Source organism: Henckelia pumila, chromosome 3 (assembly GCF_033568475.1).
Source record: "Henckelia pumila isolate YLH828 chromosome 3, ASM3356847v2, whole genome shotgun sequence".
Taxonomy (NCBI): domain Eukaryota; kingdom Viridiplantae; phylum Streptophyta; class Magnoliopsida; order Lamiales; family Gesneriaceae; genus Henckelia; species Henckelia pumila.
The window spans coordinates 151,596,067-151,614,857 of NC_133122.1; the positions used below are offsets into that span (position 1 = coordinate 151,596,067).

General features: G+C 31.3%; 1 protein-coding gene across 5 annotated transcripts; it reads right to left on the minus strand.

Moving 5' to 3' along the window:
- Positions 1-4,572: 4,572 nt before the first annotated feature.
- LOC140890811 (uncharacterized) lies at positions 4,573-12,894 on the minus strand. Of its 5 annotated transcripts, none has more exons than XM_073298898.1 (12): positions 12,781-12,894; positions 12,593-12,690; positions 11,418-11,495; positions 10,461-10,567; positions 10,342-10,380; positions 8,905-9,011; positions 8,556-8,803; positions 7,250-7,408; positions 6,439-6,592; positions 5,999-6,138; positions 5,782-5,817; positions 4,573-5,395 (listed from the first exon to the last, which is right to left on the minus strand). In XM_073298898.1, exons 6-12 carry the CDS (start codon positions 8,981-8,983, stop codon positions 4,820-4,822), a joined length of 1,392 nt encoding a protein of 463 aa, XP_073154999.1. In that variant the 5' UTR covers positions 8,984-9,011; positions 10,342-10,380; positions 10,461-10,567; positions 11,418-11,495; positions 12,593-12,690; positions 12,781-12,894; the 3' UTR covers positions 4,573-4,819. The 5 variants fall into 5 exon arrangements, with proteins under 5 accessions (XP_073154999.1, XP_073154998.1, XP_073154997.1 ...); XM_073298897.1 differs by having other exon boundaries at positions 8,905-9,327; XM_073298896.1 differs by having other exon boundaries at positions 8,905-9,719.
- Positions 12,895-18,791: the final 5,897 nt, after the last annotated feature.

Below are 18,791 nucleotides of genomic sequence, written 5' to 3' on the forward strand. Positions count from 1 at the left end.
AAAAAAAAAAACTATTACATGTCTTAGTGATTAATCAATATAATTTTCGACATTGCAACTAATAAAAATATTTGAAATATTTTCGACAATGTAACACTTGTAGTTTCAATGTTTGTATTATTTACGGTCATGATTATTTTACATCCATATTAACAGTTTAGAATAAGACATTATCAATAATTCATGTAAGCTTATAAATATAAGTGTTACGTTTATTGTAGTTTTACATTAACACAATATTGATATTGAAACTTATATAATTATTATAGCTCGATCGAGTTTTCTATTTTTTTTAATTAATCTTGAGAAATTATGACATGCTTTGTACCATGAATTCGTCTTATTTTCTATCTCATGTATGTATGTATGATTTATTTTTTATTTTTAATAAGTGAGATATATTAATCAAATTATATTAAATATGATTTTGTAATTTTCTATGTTATATATATGTTGATCACTATTGATTTATGAAAAAAAATTGGTATAGATAATGCATTCTAAACATTAATTTAAATTATTGTGTCAAATAATTTTTTATTTTATATTTGAGATTTTTCTCTCTTTACCGATTTTTCATATCATGTGTTTTTTATTCTCCATGAAAGAATCATCATTATCATCATCTTTAATAACAATTCTTGTCATATTATCTTTATCAATCATTTGCATTTTTCTATCGTTATTATTTAATCATACAACCTTTTTTTTATGCTAAAATATTTACTTGCAAAAAATAACAATAATTTCATCATTCTCAGCTGCATTCTGGTATGTTATCGTCTTCCATTACTTGTATGTCAGTATCATTTATTTGTTGGACATCCTCTTTTCTTTTTGATTTCTCGTTTTTCGAAATCTACTGATCTCTTTTTGCTTACAATGCTCTCATTGCTGAAATTTTTGATTGAATTTTGAATGTTTTTAATTACAAATGTTAACATTCCATATTTTATCTCGACCGTTTTGTTCCATATTTTTCTTTATTTATTCATCTGATTGAAAATTTGCATCAATGTAATTTTTACAGGATCTTTAATTTAACGTGAGATGTGTCAACCATAATTTTTCAATGCTCTCAATGCTGAAATTTTTGATTGAATTTTGAATGTTTTTAATTACAAATGTAAACATTCAATATTTTATCTCGACCGTTTTGTTCCATATTTTTCTTTATTTATTCATCTGATTGAAAATTTGCATCAATATAATTTTTACAGGATCTTTAATTTAATGTGAGACGTGTCAACCATAATTTTTCTAGACTTTTTTTTTATTTATTAACTAACCCGTAGTAGATTGATTAAGATAGATATATTTACAGACTTCAATAATATTTAAATAATATCAATCTTATAGTTTTGCTAAAAACAATTGAAGATATCCATCTCCAACTCTTGTAAAAATATTCTTTCGTTAATTGTAACATCATCTCATAAAATAATTGTTATAGTTTTTATATTTTTTGAGGAGGAAAAATAGTTAATTTTTAAAGAGAAAACTGCAAATTTGGTCCTGTATATTTGTCACTTTGCGATTTTGATCATCTATGTTTTCATATTTCAGTTATAGTCCTGCATGTTCCAATTTTTGGCAATTTTGGTCCTTTTTATTCAAAAATGCTTACGTGACATCATACACCTCAGCTCCACATCAGCACGAAATTGGTGCCATGTCAGCGCCACGTTGGAAAAAGGACTAAAATTGCCAAAAACAAATAGCGGACTAAAACTAAAATATTAAAATATAAAGGACTGAAATCGCAAAGTGACAAACATATATAGGACCAAAAAAGCAATTTTCCCTTTTTTAAATTTCAACTTTTACATATATGATATTTGTGTGTTGTTGTGTTCTTTATTTATTATTTTGGATTAAAACTTGACTCCACATGCATTGATTTATTTCAACATCGATGTGTAATTTAATTTATATATATATATATATATATATATATATATATATATAACGTTTAAAAATCTGATATTTTGTTATATTTATAAGCTCATGATATAATTATTTAGTTCAATAGGTCCTTACGCAAATTAAAATACATAAGATTTTTTTGTTGAAAAAATGTCATTCCATCTATAAACAAATAAAAACTAAAGTATTTTGGTATTTCAATCTTTAGAAAACTGGATAAGTATTTAATTTAATTAAAATTTTTGTGGAAAAAATATGTTCACTTTATTTACAAAAAATGTCAATTTTGACCTTATCATAATAATTGATTTTACAAAAGTATCCTCATAGAATTTATCAAGTATGTACTAACCAATGACAAAATTGAAAATACACAATGAAAAACATTGACCTTGGTTCACACTTTTATAATTGGTATATATATAGATAAGTAATATAATATATTATTTTTATGTCCTAGCCAATATTTAACTTTTACATTTATATCCTTATATGTATTTATTTTTACATAAATTTGTGTAGAGTAAAAGGGCAAAGTGTAGATTCACAATTGTAAAATTTTACCCTTTTATTTATACTTTTAGATATGTAATATAATATAATATAATATAATATAATATAAATTTAAGTTATCGATTTTGAAATGGATCACTGGTAGGAGATTAGAGATAGGTCGAAAATAATTTTGTAGAATATGTAATTGAATAGTTAAAGGTTATTTTTTAGATTATGAAAAATCTTCACTAACATATTAAAAGTTGGTTAGTATAAAAGGTTTAACTTCAGTTGATAGTATAGATTTATAATGCAACCCATATTATGGTTTCAATTTTATTATGAAAAAAGAAACAGTATAGCAATAAACATTAAAAAAAACAATAATAATAACGCCATTTTTAACCCTTAATTTTTTAGATTCTTTTCGTGTATATTACGTGCAATAAACATGCAACATACTCGTGTGCAATAATCGTGTATATTTACGTGCATTATACGTGCAACATACTTCTGTGCAATAGCCGTGTATATCTACGTGCATTATACGTGCAATATACTCGTGTGCAATAACCGTGCAACGTATGTGCAATTTTATAGCAATAAACATTAAAAGAAAAACATTAATAATAAAACCATTTTTAACCCTTAATTTTTTAGTCTTTTCGTGTATAATGTGCAATAAACATGCAACATACTTGTGTGTAATAACCGTGTATATTTAGGTGCATTATACGCAAGGGCGGATCCAGAAGTTTACATTAGGAGGGGCCGGTCAGTATTTACAATATTAAAATTATTATTATATTTTTTATATAACTCTCAATAATTTTTTTTAAACTTATAACTCTCAATAATAAGAATACAATAAATAAATAAAAATATAATATATAAAATTAATATTAATATTTTTTTGACTGTAATTTAATATTAATATATTACCAAAAGATAAAGATCAATATTTTTTTTTACAAAATATACCTGATGACGTATCAAATAATATTGTTGTAGCAATTGGATGTTATTGTCTCATTAAATCAGTTTTTTTGTATTGTTAGTACAGACATGTTAAGCGAGAGTCTTAAACTTAATTCTAAAAAATGTTTATTTATATATATATAATCAAAATAATTAAAGAAATAATATGTAACTATCATTTAATAAATTAAGTTTTGATTGCATTTTATAATCCATTTTTAAAAAAAAATTGAAGAAACAAGTGGATACGAGTTTGTTTTTTGTCCAAGTCGATGAATACATTTTTCATATAGAAAAAAAAAAATTGTAACTTGCAAGTAATTAAACACGATCCGAAATCAAGACGCAATAAAAAAATTAAATTCATCATAATAGGAAAAAAATAACGAAAAAGGTTAACATAAGTCACATAATCAAATGAAAAATTATCAAGTCACGCACTGACCCAATTTTAATATTAAGATAAACCGAAAATTTATTAATCTTAGTTTAAAAAATCATGAAATTATTGACCACCAAAAGATCCAAAATCTCAAATCTTAAAATCACGTCAAACATATTAAAAATTGAGTAAAGTATTGTGCATTGAAGCCGAGTAAACTATGAACTTTAAAAAATTAAAAAAATTCTCATGTTTTAATTTTTTTTCATATAAAAGGTGTTAATTGTTCAAATAATAAAAAATAAAAGGTTATAAGGGAGTTTTAAATAAAGGTGTTAATTTTTCAGATAAAAAAATTAAAAGTGATAAAAGGATTTTAAATAAAATAGGTTAAAAGAGTAATATAAATTTTTTTTAAAAAATTCAAATTAAAAGTGTTATGTAACAAAAGAATCGAATATGCATCTTCTGTGAAGAAAGGCCCAACCACTAGACCAACTGCATGAACATGGGTACTTTTGGGCCAAATATTTATATAATATTATTTCAGAAAATATATACATATATACTAAAAAAAGTTTTTCAAATTTTTGGGGGGCCGTGGCTCACCTTCGCCTTATGGTGGGTCCGCCACTGATTGGTCCGCCACTGATTATACATGCAACATGTATATCTACATGCATTATATGTGCAACATACTGTGCAATAACCGTGCAACGTAGTGCAATTTGTTAAGTTAATCGGAAAAACATGAAAGATAAAAAAGCTCATATAGATGAAACATAAAAATAAATTACCAGGTAAATAATGGTAATGCCACGGATTAATGGGCAAAAGGGAACATATCAACACGTTCCAATTCGAACCTTGGCCAAGTTCTACCTATGGTTAGATACTCTTCCTACTTGTAGTTTACATTTCTGGTCAGAAAGAACCCCTATCATACCCGGTATAAACGAATATGCAACAAAAACATCATAAAAAAATCCCTAGCTACTGCTACTCCATCAGTAACTATCGTACTAATATACAAAGATGTCACCGTCTCTGTACAGGAGGGATCGATGGCTGGTGCCCGTAGGATCCAAAATGTCCACTACTTCCAGGCTGCTGAGATTGTGGCTGCTGGCTGGATTGCTGTGGTGATGAGCCAGGCCCAGAATACGCCATAGTGGGAGGCGGCAGTTGGTTGCTCAGACCATGATTATAAGAGCTACCAAGTGGTGGGTAGAACGGAGCTTGCGATGGGATCGATTGAGGAAAATAGGTAGAACTACCTACCTCGGCATTGTTCAAGCTAGGAAAAGGTGGTGGCGGTGTTTCTAGCTTGGGCCGTTTCAAGCCAGTGCTCTTTGATGCCGCCTCTTCTGCTACGAGGGATGAGAGAATGGAAGTAAGCATCTGTGCAGAAGATGATATGGAGGTGAGTTGTGCAGCAAGAGCAGCAGCTGTTGCCTTCTTGCTCTCCTCTTTGTCGGAAAACGAAGGCCCAACCCAATTTTCCACTGTTGAAAATCCCCTATCAACCATAGGCTGATTCGTTGTTCGAAAAGTTGGGGACGATGTTAGTTTCAGCTTTATATTTTCTGCTTTCTTGGTCTGACTCTGAGCAACCTGCATGTTGCGAGAACTGTTAATGCACGAAAATTCAGAGTCTAGACAAGCTTATACATATTTTCTTAATTTTGCATCATTAGATAACAAGTACAATATAAAATAATTATTATACAATTTATAAGGGAACATAAGATCACGCACTAATGGCAAGACATGCACAAGATACGACTCCACCGTCAGTAACTCGTAAAATGAAAACAAGAACTGCAAACGCCCACCTCATTGTCGCTTTAATAGAAGAACAAAGTGAACGAATAATAAACACAAACAAAAAATATAATCAAGATCCTATCAAATATAAATTCACGTGCAACACACGTGCTTCTTGCGTGCGCATTGCTCTGTGTGTGTGTGTGTGAGAGAGAGAGAGAGAGAGAGATTACATGTAACTCATTTCGCAGCAGATCCAGCTTGGACTCCTGGAAAAAAAGTCAGAATTTAACAATTTTACGAGAAATTGAGACACACCCCTAAATAATACGAATATATGCCTATTATAGAAAGGATAACTAAAAGACTTGTCCAATTGTACCACTCATAACCGAATCCTGCAAAACTAACTTCATTGTACGCAAAGGATTTTCGAGAATAAGACCATACTTGATCCTGGAGAGCTTCTTTGAGCTGAGAAATTAGAGTAACTCTAATCGCTGCAGAGCTCTCAAGCTGGCTAATGCACTGCTGAAGGATGTTCTCTTGCGTCTGTATGTAATCAACCACGTCAGAACCCAGCAGGTTACCTAAAGACAAAGTTAAAGATCAATATTTGAGGTTTACAAGTTCAGGAATGAGTATCTTAAGCATAAAGAACAACTCACGTTTAAATTAGAAAACAGAAGCTATCACATACGCTACCACACTTATTGCGTGTGATTGCTGAACCAACGGAATTACTGTGCATTAAGCAAGGTATATATTGTGTTTGAATAAAAAGAAAAAAAGAACATTTGCCAATAAAGCATTTGTTTTCTTAATTAAAACGTGGGTTGTTTGAAACTCGCCAATAGTCCATTTCTAATGGAAACTCACTCAAATCATACCTTGAGAAGAAGCATCTACAAAATCCACTATTTCTTGGATGCTAGACACGGCATTTTCACAAATGTTTAAGGTGGTTTCTTCATTGACTTCTTCTTCTTGTACCAACTGGAAAGTGGTCAAGATTTTTCGCGGCAAGCCTCCAGCAGTTGATTTCTAGGATCAACAAAAGTGGGGGAGATACTATTGAGAAATAAACCAGCATACAGGTGTGAAAGTTGAGGACTAGAAAGCCAAAATACTGTTGCAATCAGATAAAAACTGGAGAATTAAGCCCAGCTTGGTCGATTGTTATTTGTTAATCGGGAGGATTTTCAAGCATTAACCCATCCAGGCATATGTAATAGGGGGAGTTTGGTTCATACTTGGGTAACTTGGACAGAGTGCGTAGTATTGATCGGTGTTTTAAATAGCGTGTCATAGCTCATTTCTATAACGTGCTGAGCTAGCGATTGCACGAATAGCGCACGCTATTTTAACAAAAAGCGCACGTTATTCTCACGAAAAGCGCGCTATACCGCAAATAGCGTGTGCTATTTTCGCTCTATTTTCTCCCTTTATTTTTTATTCTATATATTTAAAAAGGTTACAAATTTCAAAATATACATATAATTGGGGTGTGGGGTGGGGTGGGGTGGGGTATCCTGGTGGGATTTTTTTGACTCTAACGTGATCATGCTTAGCACTAAGCTAATTTTTAGTGCAGTTCTTTCAGGGCAGGTAAAATTTTGGCTTGGATCCCGGGATGTTTTCATCCCTGTTAACATAAAACAAAATAGCATTTGGCTCGCAACTAGATGGAATTATACTTACATCTCTTTTTGCAACCTTGATAGGATTAGAATTGTTTCCAGTGGTAAAATCATGCGAAGGATTTCCACTATGGACTGCAGACGAATTCTCTCCCAGCAGTTCATTTTTAAGATTTTGAACCCACGATCCAAATACTTTTCTTTCTTCCCAGATGTCAACCTACCATAAAGAGCATGCCAGATGTCATTAAAAAAGAAGATGAGAACAAACTAAAGGGTGATTGATAGCAGTAAGCTCTGAAAAGGAAAGGGACACAGACTGTGCAAAACGTATAGAGTCCCATAAAAGTGAAGCATTCAAAAAATAATTAGTGGACCACAACTCCATCTTAGAATTGTAATCTCAAGCAAATGAACAGAAATTATATGGTTTCACAAATAATTTGATAAACTGTTGACCGCCGGATAACAGCAACTGCGAAGGGCCGAAATTATTAACTATATTTATAGGCGTTCACACTCCATACACAGATGAAAATCATGGTTATTGAGAATTTTCTTTAATGGCATTCAAATTCCATTTCTTTGTAAACATAAAGTAATCAATCTTCTGCCACGTAAGCAGAACAAAGTTTTGTAAATACAAGATATACACTCCTACCCACTGTTCAGTGTTCCTATGACAAGTGGCATAAATTGAACTCAGAAAACCCAGTGGTAACAACCAGATCTGCTAAGACCAAGCTAATTCACCCGAGCCCGTAAACTAGACAGGATATTAAGTTAGTTTTTCAGGCCAGGATATTTTACCAGGATTTTTTAACACAGGTATCCCTCCCTAGCATTGGTCAAACTTTTAAGTCTATTATTTCTGTCACATATCTTACTTTGTCTTAATTTGGTTTTGTTAAATTTTCAAAAAACAAAAGCTACTTTACATTTCAAACAATTATTATCCCCATTTTTTTGGTAAAAACATTTATCATTTCATTTTTATTTTGTGTATAGAAAAATAATATTCCCAGATCAGCTCCATTTACACCCACACCTATTTAAAGAAGCTAACCGGAATGAGAAAGAATCGTGCTTACTTTTAAGAGGCTTGGTTCTACTAGGTCAAGTTAAAATTTGGACTTACTAGTGTCATTTAAATGAGAGGGATTCAATCCTAATCCATTTGATACAGAGAATTCAAAGACAAGAACCAATCCTCATCAAACATATCAAGCTGAAAGGCATGAACATTTGTGTAGGATACCAAAAAGAGCGTAACAGTTTACACTATCATGATAAAGCAAGCGACACATACGCAAGTACAAGAAAAGAGTAAGAAGATCGTTCGAGCAAGTAAGTAGAAAGAAAAGTACCAATCTAGACGCGGCTTTTCTGCAGTTTTCGTCGCCAGTTTCATGAGCAAACTTGAGAGCCGATGGAAGGACCTTCAAGTATTCACTCACAAATTCACTGCCCTTACGCCTGCTATTTTGTAGGACGTCGTTGGCTAAATATAAAAAGGAAACCAACTGCTCCTGCTGTGCAGATTTAAATAATCTATCCCATATTTCAACAACTTGCTGGGCCTTTTTACGGTGAAAAATGCACCACCGAGACAAAGCTGATTGGTGATTGGATGTTGACAGAAAACAATGGTATATTATATATCCACATTATCACATTCAACAAAAAAATGGTCATTGTCTCAAAAAGAAAGGATACTTTCTATGCTTTGTCGAGAACTGTTTAGTTTAGACAATTTCTCCATCAACAATTTCTCATTAAAAATGTCATCAGCCATTCTTCTATTTTGAGGAACTTAGAAATGCCTGCAATCAAAAGCATAAAATTAACCGAAGAGGAGTAGAAGAAAATTTTGTTCGCGGGTGACGATGCAAAAGAGATGATGTCCTTTTAATGTAATAAAATAGGAGAAGACGAAAGTGTAGCATCTCAGGTTAAACCTGACAAGCAGTTTAAAAGTTAAAGCAACTAACAATGTCAATAAAAATAGAATAAGGGAAGAACAAAGGGTAACAAAAATAATCTATATTGTATCGTCCTGTCCCAACAGGAATCCCACAAGATAGAGGCAGTTGGCTTCGTGGCCAATCTAATGATCACCAAGCTCTTAGATTCTGACGCCTGAGCAGAAACAACTAAAATCAGGATTTCACACGTAAATCTAAACTCATAAACAAATTATTCGCAGAAGCAAAGTCTCTCTCTGGCGGACAAATGGATGTGATCATATACTAAACACAACAGAACAGAGAGGAAATGAATAGAAAATAATTTATTGTGTAAGATTAGAATGCTTCTTAACAAGGAATTCAACTGAATAAAATTACGAAGTCAAAACAGTTATCATTACATTTCTCCAAGAACATATAAAAGGAATTCCCTTATGAATATCAAATATTAAACATAATTTCTATTCAAGTATGGACCGACTTCTCAATCCTGGCTTCTTGATCCTCGAGCTCCAAACCTCCAAAGCGAACCAACTCCATTCCTCCGACATCTCATTTGGAACACTTGCAACATATTTTAGGGTAAAGAATGGGTTGCAAACTCCGTAAACACAAGTATGACTGCATATACTTATTATAATTGTGTCGAAAATATATGGGACCAAAGTCTAAACAAAGCGAAATTGAGCATATACTTATTTTAATTGTGGCCCCTAAACACAATTATCTCACAATGACTGTATCACAGTACTCATTTCAGACCATACCCGCTAAGAGAGTGTATAACGAATACTGAATCCTTTGCGATGGGTCATACACATTTATTTGGTCTCATTGTTTACGAGTCAGAATGATGGAATTAATCCCGTCATCATGGGTCCAGAACAGACTTTAACCCACCATTAGAGCTTAAAATGTTATTAGTCGCAGTTTTCAAATCTCCAGTAAGTGCACGTGACGAGGATAAAAATAATAACACAACTTTGAAGCCCCATTTACGTTCATTAAATTTTGTATTCTACAAATTAATTGGCTTGGCTTGACACAGATCATAGATCTAGGATCTAGCCATTACCAATTCGACGACTGGGGACTCCTATTTACTCCTATTTATTTTACAATCCTCAAAGATCATACTTGAGATTTGATCAGAAGAGAGTATAAAAGAGGAAGTTTAAACTCATACCAGTTAGAGATATGAAAACACCAAATCTGGATCGATGATCTGCAAACGAAATTGGAGAATCAAACATAATAAATCATAAAATCAAGATCTCAGCAACAATGAAAAGGAATAGATCTAACCAAATCTTGTCTTTGTGCTGAAAAGCAAGGAACAAACTAGTGCTCAAATCAATTTTCTAGCACTTGACTTCTGTTCACCATCTGAGTGAGGCTGTCCTCGTGGCAATCTGCCCATAACAACAAAAAATTGTTCAATGCGTTGAAAAATGTAAGACTGGATAAATAAATTTGTTCTCATCCATTTTTTTGTTTCCAGATATTGAATAACAACATGGCTTGAATTGCAAAGACGTTTGTTGAAGATGAAGATTTCTAGGCGGCGCAGAGGTAAGGGAAACAGAAACAAAGTGGGATAGGTTAGGGTTTGAGAAATTTATATTGAAGCTTGTCGCTATTGCTGCATGTTAGTCGTCAACACGTTTCATTCAAGTGTATGTATTGAAACTTGTCGCTTTTTCTGCATGTTAGTCGTCAATACGTTTCATTAAAGCGTATTTTTAACCAAACCCCTTAAGCCATAAATTAAATGATTTTGTACAAACATAGTGTTTCTCATTTTAGATGATAGTTCCATAAAGATTGGCCACATTACTACTTTCCTAGTTTCATTACAGAGTGTTAACCCCCCAATTTAATGGCAATATGCATGCCAGCAAGTACATGACGTCCCAGCTGCTGTAAATGTATACTGGTTCTCTCAACCGTGATAACTAAGGGAGTTAGAATAGTTCAGTTCACAATTTACAACATCTTCAGAACCACAAGTGTCCTATCAGATTGAAGATGCAAGTGTCAAATGACAAACGAAATATGGACAAGTCTTAAGTTATGGTTTAAAAGAATGGACTACGACATATCTAATGCAACTCTGTCGAAGCTTAGAAGTGCTCATCCAATCAATAATCAATACAAAATATAATTAAAACTATTCGACTATGGCACCTATGTGTTTTCGAGGGCAGGCAGGAATTCAAAATTACAAAGGGGTTTCGGTAGGATTGCCTTATGACTGAGTACCTTCTAATCACAATTGTTGTTCCCTCTGCCAGCAACTGAACTAAATGTTGAGACTTTTGAAAAGGATTCTACATTAATCTGCAATAACAGACCCAGAAATTTTCAAATGGATGGGTAAAAACACTAATCAAACATATACTTTACGAAGAACATTATGCATACCATGGTTATAAAAACCCATAAGGTATGTGCTTAGTCTCAAGATGTAGCAAAACCCAGCCTTTTTTGCGCCAATGGACATACCAAGGCACAATCCTTATTAGGCATGTATTTTGGGCCTAAAGCATGAATCTTGGTGCATCTTAAATATATGGATTATGTACGTTATGTGAAATTTGATTATATAGTCATTCATATTTGCTGGATGTTGAATAGACTGAAAATTATACATCATACATTGTAAGTCGAAATTTACTCTATGCATCTAATTTTTGAAACATTCATCTGTGCGCTCCAATTTCATGCTTTCACTTGTGCCTGGCCTTCCAAGGCACATGTCACCTTAGTGTGCATGCGAATTTGACAACTATGATTACATTTATTCAACAAAACAAGGTTGTTCTTGGAGACGATGAATCATGGACAGGGGATAGAGAAGTGTATGAGGCATATATTGCATGTTTGAAATGTTCTCAAGGAAACATTCTAAATTAGAAAACCCAATGCTGATACCAATTCAGTTTTTTCTTTCATTTCATCATAACATTAGACATCAAAAAGACAATGACAGATGAGATAATTTCACACACAGCAGAACTAAATTTTGGTCGGAGCATACATAGAGCATAAATTAAGAATGCCAAAGTTACCATAGTCGCATTACGCTTCAAGGAATCTAATAGACACAATCTTCAATTAATTCTTGCGAAAAAAAGGGAATTCTTTTACTTGCACAAATCCTTATCACCATTAAAAAAAGAAAAGAAAACCACAACTTCATTGAAACAGGCCCTATCAGTATGTTTTACTAGTCGCAACGTCCATTGGCATATGTATTACAAGTACACTCGTTTATGGAGATGCACACACAAAATACACAAGTACGAATATCCATACAGTTAAAACGCACAGTTCTAATGCTATTTTTACCTCAACTGCACTCTTTTATGACAGAACTCAATAAAAACCGGTTAAAGAAATACGTAAAAGAAACTAATTGCGGCACCCAGAAATACCTGTAGATTACTAACAATAACAGACCTACAAAGCAATATTGCCTTCCAACTGCTGGCTGCTGCACTTCCAAGATAGCTGTTTTTTTCCCAATAACAACCTGGAAAAAAAAAAAGAATATATGTATATATATAAGCAAATATTCACAAAATTCAAGTAAGAAAACAAACGGGTTCGAATATATACTCACATATGTTCGCAAAAAAACATAGTAATTGGAAAAAACCGTTGAGAATATGGAAACTGTTGTTACAGCCGAAAGAGGTAGAAGAGGACGTGGGACCTTATGTGGGCTGAGGTTTAGGAAAATACTTTAGAAGTCGAAATGAGTAAATAAAGAGAAACTGAAGGGGTAAAGGAAATTGCATTGTGGGGGTATATTTTAATTTTATATTTCTTATATAAATTTTATTAATAGTATATTTCTTAATTTTTAAAAAATATAAATAGAGCATAGAGGCAGAGCCGTACCTGAGTTTGAGGAGGTTTGAGGCGAAATATAAAATATGGGGCCCTCTTATTATAATAACGGTAAATTTCAATTCGCAAATAACAAAAAAACAATACATAAATATACAATAAACAATATATTACATCAATATGTCCACATATATTTGAACCAATGACATAAATACTACTCATATAGATGTTTAGATGCGCTAATATTTTTCAAATTTGTGTATTCTAGTTGTCAAATAATTTATTTGTCAATATACAACATAGCTAACCATTTTAGTACACCTCGTAACATTTTTTTTTTTATCAAAGATAATCCTTGATTACTTCAACTTAATAAGCTATTTTTTGCTGATATAATTGTTCCTGATATGATTAACAAAATTTTATGGGCAATATTAGTATTTAAAAATACATTATTCAGTTTTGTCAAATATTATAGTATATCAGTCACTCTTTCTCATTTGTTTAATAGCATCTTACGACGATTAACTTCAAACACAACTCTTCACTATTAATGTTTGAACGTCTATTTTTACTAAAAAAAATAGTTGAAAGCTTCATACAAGAGTCCTTCAATCTTAAGGTTTATTTATTAATTTCTCCATTTTTTTTTAAAAAAAAACTCAAAAGATTCTTGATATTGTTTAAATTATTCAAACTGAATTTGAAAAAAAAAATTATGCTTAAACAATTATATATAAAAAAATTTAATTGGTATTATTTTTATTTAACATTCATTAGATTTTTTTTTTTAAATTTCAGTGAACGCCAACTTAGCATGTGTATAATTTTTTTTAACATTCATTATATATTTTTTTAAAATTTCAGTGAACGCCAACTTAGTATGTGTATAATTTTTTTTAAAAAAAATTTGGGCTCCTTCCATGGTCAGACCATGAGGCGGAGGCCTCTTTGGCCTTATGGAAGGTCTTGCCCTGCATAGAGGGTGTTTTATTATTATTAGCATAATCACACACATATGTTGCGTGTGCATAAAATTTATAATTTATTTAATATTGTATGTTATGTATAAATATTATTTTTTCGATAATATTTAAATTTATTTTTTTATTTATAAAATAATATAAAAATAAATTTAAAATTTATTTAGCAATTTATCTTATCTATAATGTTTAATTGAGAAAAATTTGAAAATTTGAAAAATCAAAATATATATAAAAAAATAAATAAAAATAAAAGTGTAATATTTATATTATATCAGGGCAATATCGGCAAATGAAAAATTATGTCTAAGAGGAAGATTATTTATATTTAAAGAGAGATTATTATTATTTAATATGTGGGTAGAGACTAATGAGAGAGAGAGCGGGTGTTAATATTTTTTTTAAAAACGGTGTATAATTATTATTTACTAGCGATTTGTTTCACGCAATACGTTCTCAATAATTTATTTTTATAATAAAATTATATTTTAATTAAAATTTTCAATTAAAATAATTGTATTATATATTAAATAAAAAATTGAGATGAAAAGAAAAGAAATAGTTAAATTAAAAAAAATTAAATCATAATGGTGGAAAAAAAATTAACATAGTGGAGGGAACAAATTTTTTTTTAATTTTTAATTTATTGGCATACCATACCAAGAGACCATAAAGCCTTCGCTAAGCTTATTAAAAAGAGCTTATAAGCTCTTATAAGCTGTTAAAACTTATTTTAAAAATAAGCTGTTAAAGTGTTTAGGTAAATTTATTTTAAATAACTTAAAGATGTTGATGTGTTTGGTATTATAATATCTTTTTATTGTCAAAATTACCAAAAAGGGTATAATTGTATGAAAATAATATTTCGAATTATACATATAAGAAAATAATTTTAGAATAAATCTATATTAAAAAATAAAATTGTTTTATTATTTAATTTTAGAAAAATTTATGTGATTTGTAATTTTTTTAAAATAATATTTAATATTTAATGGGTGAAGGATAAGATGGAGATTTATTAAAATATTCAAGGATATTTTAGAGAGATACAATATTAAAATAAGATCTTTTTGAAAAAAGTACCTACCCCTTACTTTTTTAAAAAACAGCTTATAAGCTATCAAACAGCTTATTTTGACAGCTTATAAGTTGTTTTTAAAAAAAATTTATCAAAAATATTTTCAGAGCTTAAAAGCTTTAAAACAACTTATAAGCGGTTTGGAAGAGTATAAAATATATAGGTATAGATGAGTAAAGAAGTTTTGGAAAAATGGAGCAAACATGCTCGGGGTATGTGATAAATTATCTTTTGTAATAGTATTCCAAAAATTAAAATATAATATATTTGATATGACACCCGACCTCAACACTTCTCGATTCCCTCCTAATTTTTACTAGTAAACTTCTGCACATATGTGCACGTAAACCAGATTTTGTGTCTAAAATATAGTTTTATATTTGTACATATTAATTTTTTACATGAAATATACTATGTTAATTTAACATATTTAAATTTTGGTGATGACAAAAGATATAACTTATTTTTCAAAAAAAAAAAAGATATAACTTAAAAGATGAAAATAAAACTTAAGTAGAACAATTAACCCAAGAAAATAATATGAGATCAAGAATTACATACCAGACCAAACCAAAGGACCTGATTGACTTATTATATCTTTTGATTGCTCTAGATAAAATAATTTGAAAAATAATCTCTTATCAAATCAGTTCCACTATTCAAATGTTATTTAGACCAATTAAAGTACTATTCGGACCAGTTTGATCGACCAGACCAGTTCAATCTTCCGGATCAGATCAGTTCTCTATAAGAACAAATCTTACACATTCAAGATTGATCCGAGTTGTTGGACATAAGACAAAATTGGATAATGTCGTTGATTCCTTCGTAGCTAACATCCAAAAAAGCCCTGCACCACTTTATTATTTTTGGAAATATGACAAAGACATGTGGCACGCTTTGTATAATTGTCGGCTATTTTTAGAAAAAAATTTCACCAACCATATTTTGTAACTTTAGATCTTTATACCTATAAATACTTGAAGGGCATGAAGATTTGAAGGACTTTTGAATCGATATTCTGATATTTTGCTGATATTCCGCCTTCTAAGTTTTTTGAACATTCGAAAGAGATCGAACCAATAATTTCGAGCTGCAAACACACGTATACTACATTATCAGATCAAAACAGTATTCAACCACTACTGCATATCTAAGCTCACGAAGCTTAAATATTTGTGTGGTTTACTACTGTAACTCTATCAGAAGTTGTTCTCATTAGAGAAAAAGTTTTGTTAAGATCGACTAAGTTACCAAGAGTTCTAATCATGTCTCGATTGGATTGGGTTTGTGCAAGTTTTTGTATAAGTCAAAGTCTTCTAGTAGAAATCTTTCTAAAAACAAAATAAAGGGAGATGTAGAAACTTAGACTTCGAACTTTCATAAAAAAATCTATGTTTTATTTACTTTATTTTATATCTGCATATGTAATCGGATCTAAATTTTCATTGCAAGTGTTTTCCGCACTGATCAAATAAGTCCTTGCATCAATAAGTCTGTTAATCAAAATTCGATAATCAAGCTGGTAACTCGGCTTAATTGTCACTAAAAATTTCAAAATATATAGTTTAAAGTTGTGTATTCACCCCCCTCTACACATATTTTCGAACCTAACAAGTGGTATCAGATAGGGATTTTTTTCTTAACCTGAGCTGTATTCTCAATTGATATGAGATTTTTCAATAAAATTCTTATGTTTTTAAAGGAAGAATGTACTGACTGGAAAATTCGAATGCAGGCACATCTATCAAGCCAAGATGACTATATGTGGTACATCATTACCGACGGACCAATGAAGATTCTCAAAGTCAATAGTGATGTGGCCATCACTGAAGGTGCTCCACAAATGATAGAAAATATCATATCAGAATGGTCTGCAGAAGACAAGAAGAAATCAAATATGGACAACATGCCAAAATACATCTTATAAAAAACCTTGGATAAAAACATGTTTAGGAAGATCAAAACATGTACCACTATCACACAAATATGTGAGGGAAATGATCAGACCATAGAAAACAAATTGACAGTGGCCATAAAAAACTTTGATAGCATCAATAAGAGGCATGCATGTAGAAATGATGAATGAATTTGATGAAAGCTTCAGTGGCATCATTATAGAACTGAATGCTTTGGGAAAAAGATACAACAACAGAGAAGTTGCTCTGAAAGTTATGAGAGACCTGCCAAGAAGTAGGATGTAAAAATAATTGCAATGATAGGGTCAAAGAATCTGAACAAAATCGAGCTGCATGATCTGTTTGCAGATATAAAAGCTTATGAATTTGAGTTGGGCACTCGAATTGAAGAAGAACAAATTTTCCCACAAGACACTAAGGCACTGACAGCAACAGAGAAACATCCACATCAAAATCAGTAGAATAATTGAGTAGGGATGCTATGTCATTTTTTTTGAAGAAATTTGGGAAGTTCACACGAAAGAACCACAAGAACTTTCAAAGTTTCAACAAAAAGAGTTCCTATAGAAAAGAACCAGCAGATGATGAACAAATCTGCTACAATTGTGGCAAAACAGGACATTTCATATCTGATTGCACTAGAACTAAGAAGGATGAGAAGAAGCCTTTTGAGAAAATAGGTCCCAAAGAAGAGAGAAGATCACTTCGAAGAAAGAAAGAATTAAAAGTCCTATTAGCAGAAGAAATGAGATAAATGGGTTGATTCAGATACAAAATCTTCCAGATCAGCATTTGTCGACCAGTGGACCGGAGTGGAACTATGTGTGCCCTATTGACACACTGAAAAACCAATATAAGCTAAGGAATAAAAACTCACGTTCTCCAAGTGGTTGATCGAAATTTCATAAAGTGAAAGTGATGAAGAACCAACCAAGTTCTTAATGTCTAGTGATGGTCTAGAAACCATGGAAGATGGAGAGGTATTTGAATTTACTTCTGATGAATTCACTAGAGATGAATTTTTTTCTGAACTAAATGAAATGGTAATTGAGTATAAAAGAATATTTCATCAGTTTGAGAAAGTCAGAACAGAAAGAATGAGCATACCAGATAAGCCAGATTAGTTGGATTGTGATCAGTCCAATAAAACTAACAGTCTGAAATCTCAAGTAAATCTGATTATGATAGAAAACACTAACATGAAATTTGAAATCCAAGTGATAATTTCAAAAAAAAAAATCAAATGTTGATGAACTTGATTAACTCTTAGGACAAGTATTCTGCAGTAGCACGTTCTTGGAGAAAATAATCTCCTGCACCATCTCGTTCACATCTAAAGAACTCTTCTCTATCTTTCTCATATTTTGCTCTATCCAGCTCATCATGTTCCCCCTTTTTGGAAGCACAATCTTTCACCCATTGAACAAACGCAGTTAGATTTTGAGCAATATGTCCAAGTCTATCCAAATTATGAAGGTAAGTAAACTGATCCATTTTGTCATCCAAGGCCCGTACTCTTGTATCAAAGGATTTGAGAGTTTCTTATGAACCTATAGCAGATGGAGTCAACTTTCGTTGTGCCAAAATAATATCTGATTGGTAGTCGGTGAATCTATTCTTGAGCTTTGAGAGATGGAGAGACATGTTAGTAACTTACTTGTTCATCTTTAGCACATCTTTAACCAACCTTTCCTTAAATAGTGTGAAGGAAGATTTGGCAGCTGCTTGTTCAGCGGAAATTCTCTTAGCTACCCTATCTAACTCAATACAGCTAGTTTGACATTTTCAAGCTCAGTCTCAA

What these genes read in the sequence shown, in the direction of transcription:
- LOC140890811 (XM_073298900.1), bottom strand. Translation starts at nt 8,983, where the DNA reads ATGGCTGATGACATTTTTAATGAGAAATTGTTGATGGAGAAATTGTCT. An exon ending in TTCTCGACAAAGCATAGAAA is followed by an intron (nt 8,804 to 8,904) that starts GTATCCTTTCTT and finishes ATCACCAATCAG; the next exon opens with CTTTGTCTCGGTGGTGCATT. An exon ending in TGCTGCGAAATGAGTTACAT is followed by an intron (nt 5,396 to 5,781) that starts GTAATCTCTCTC and finishes CGCAACATGCAG; the next exon opens with GTTGCTCAGAGTCAGACCAA.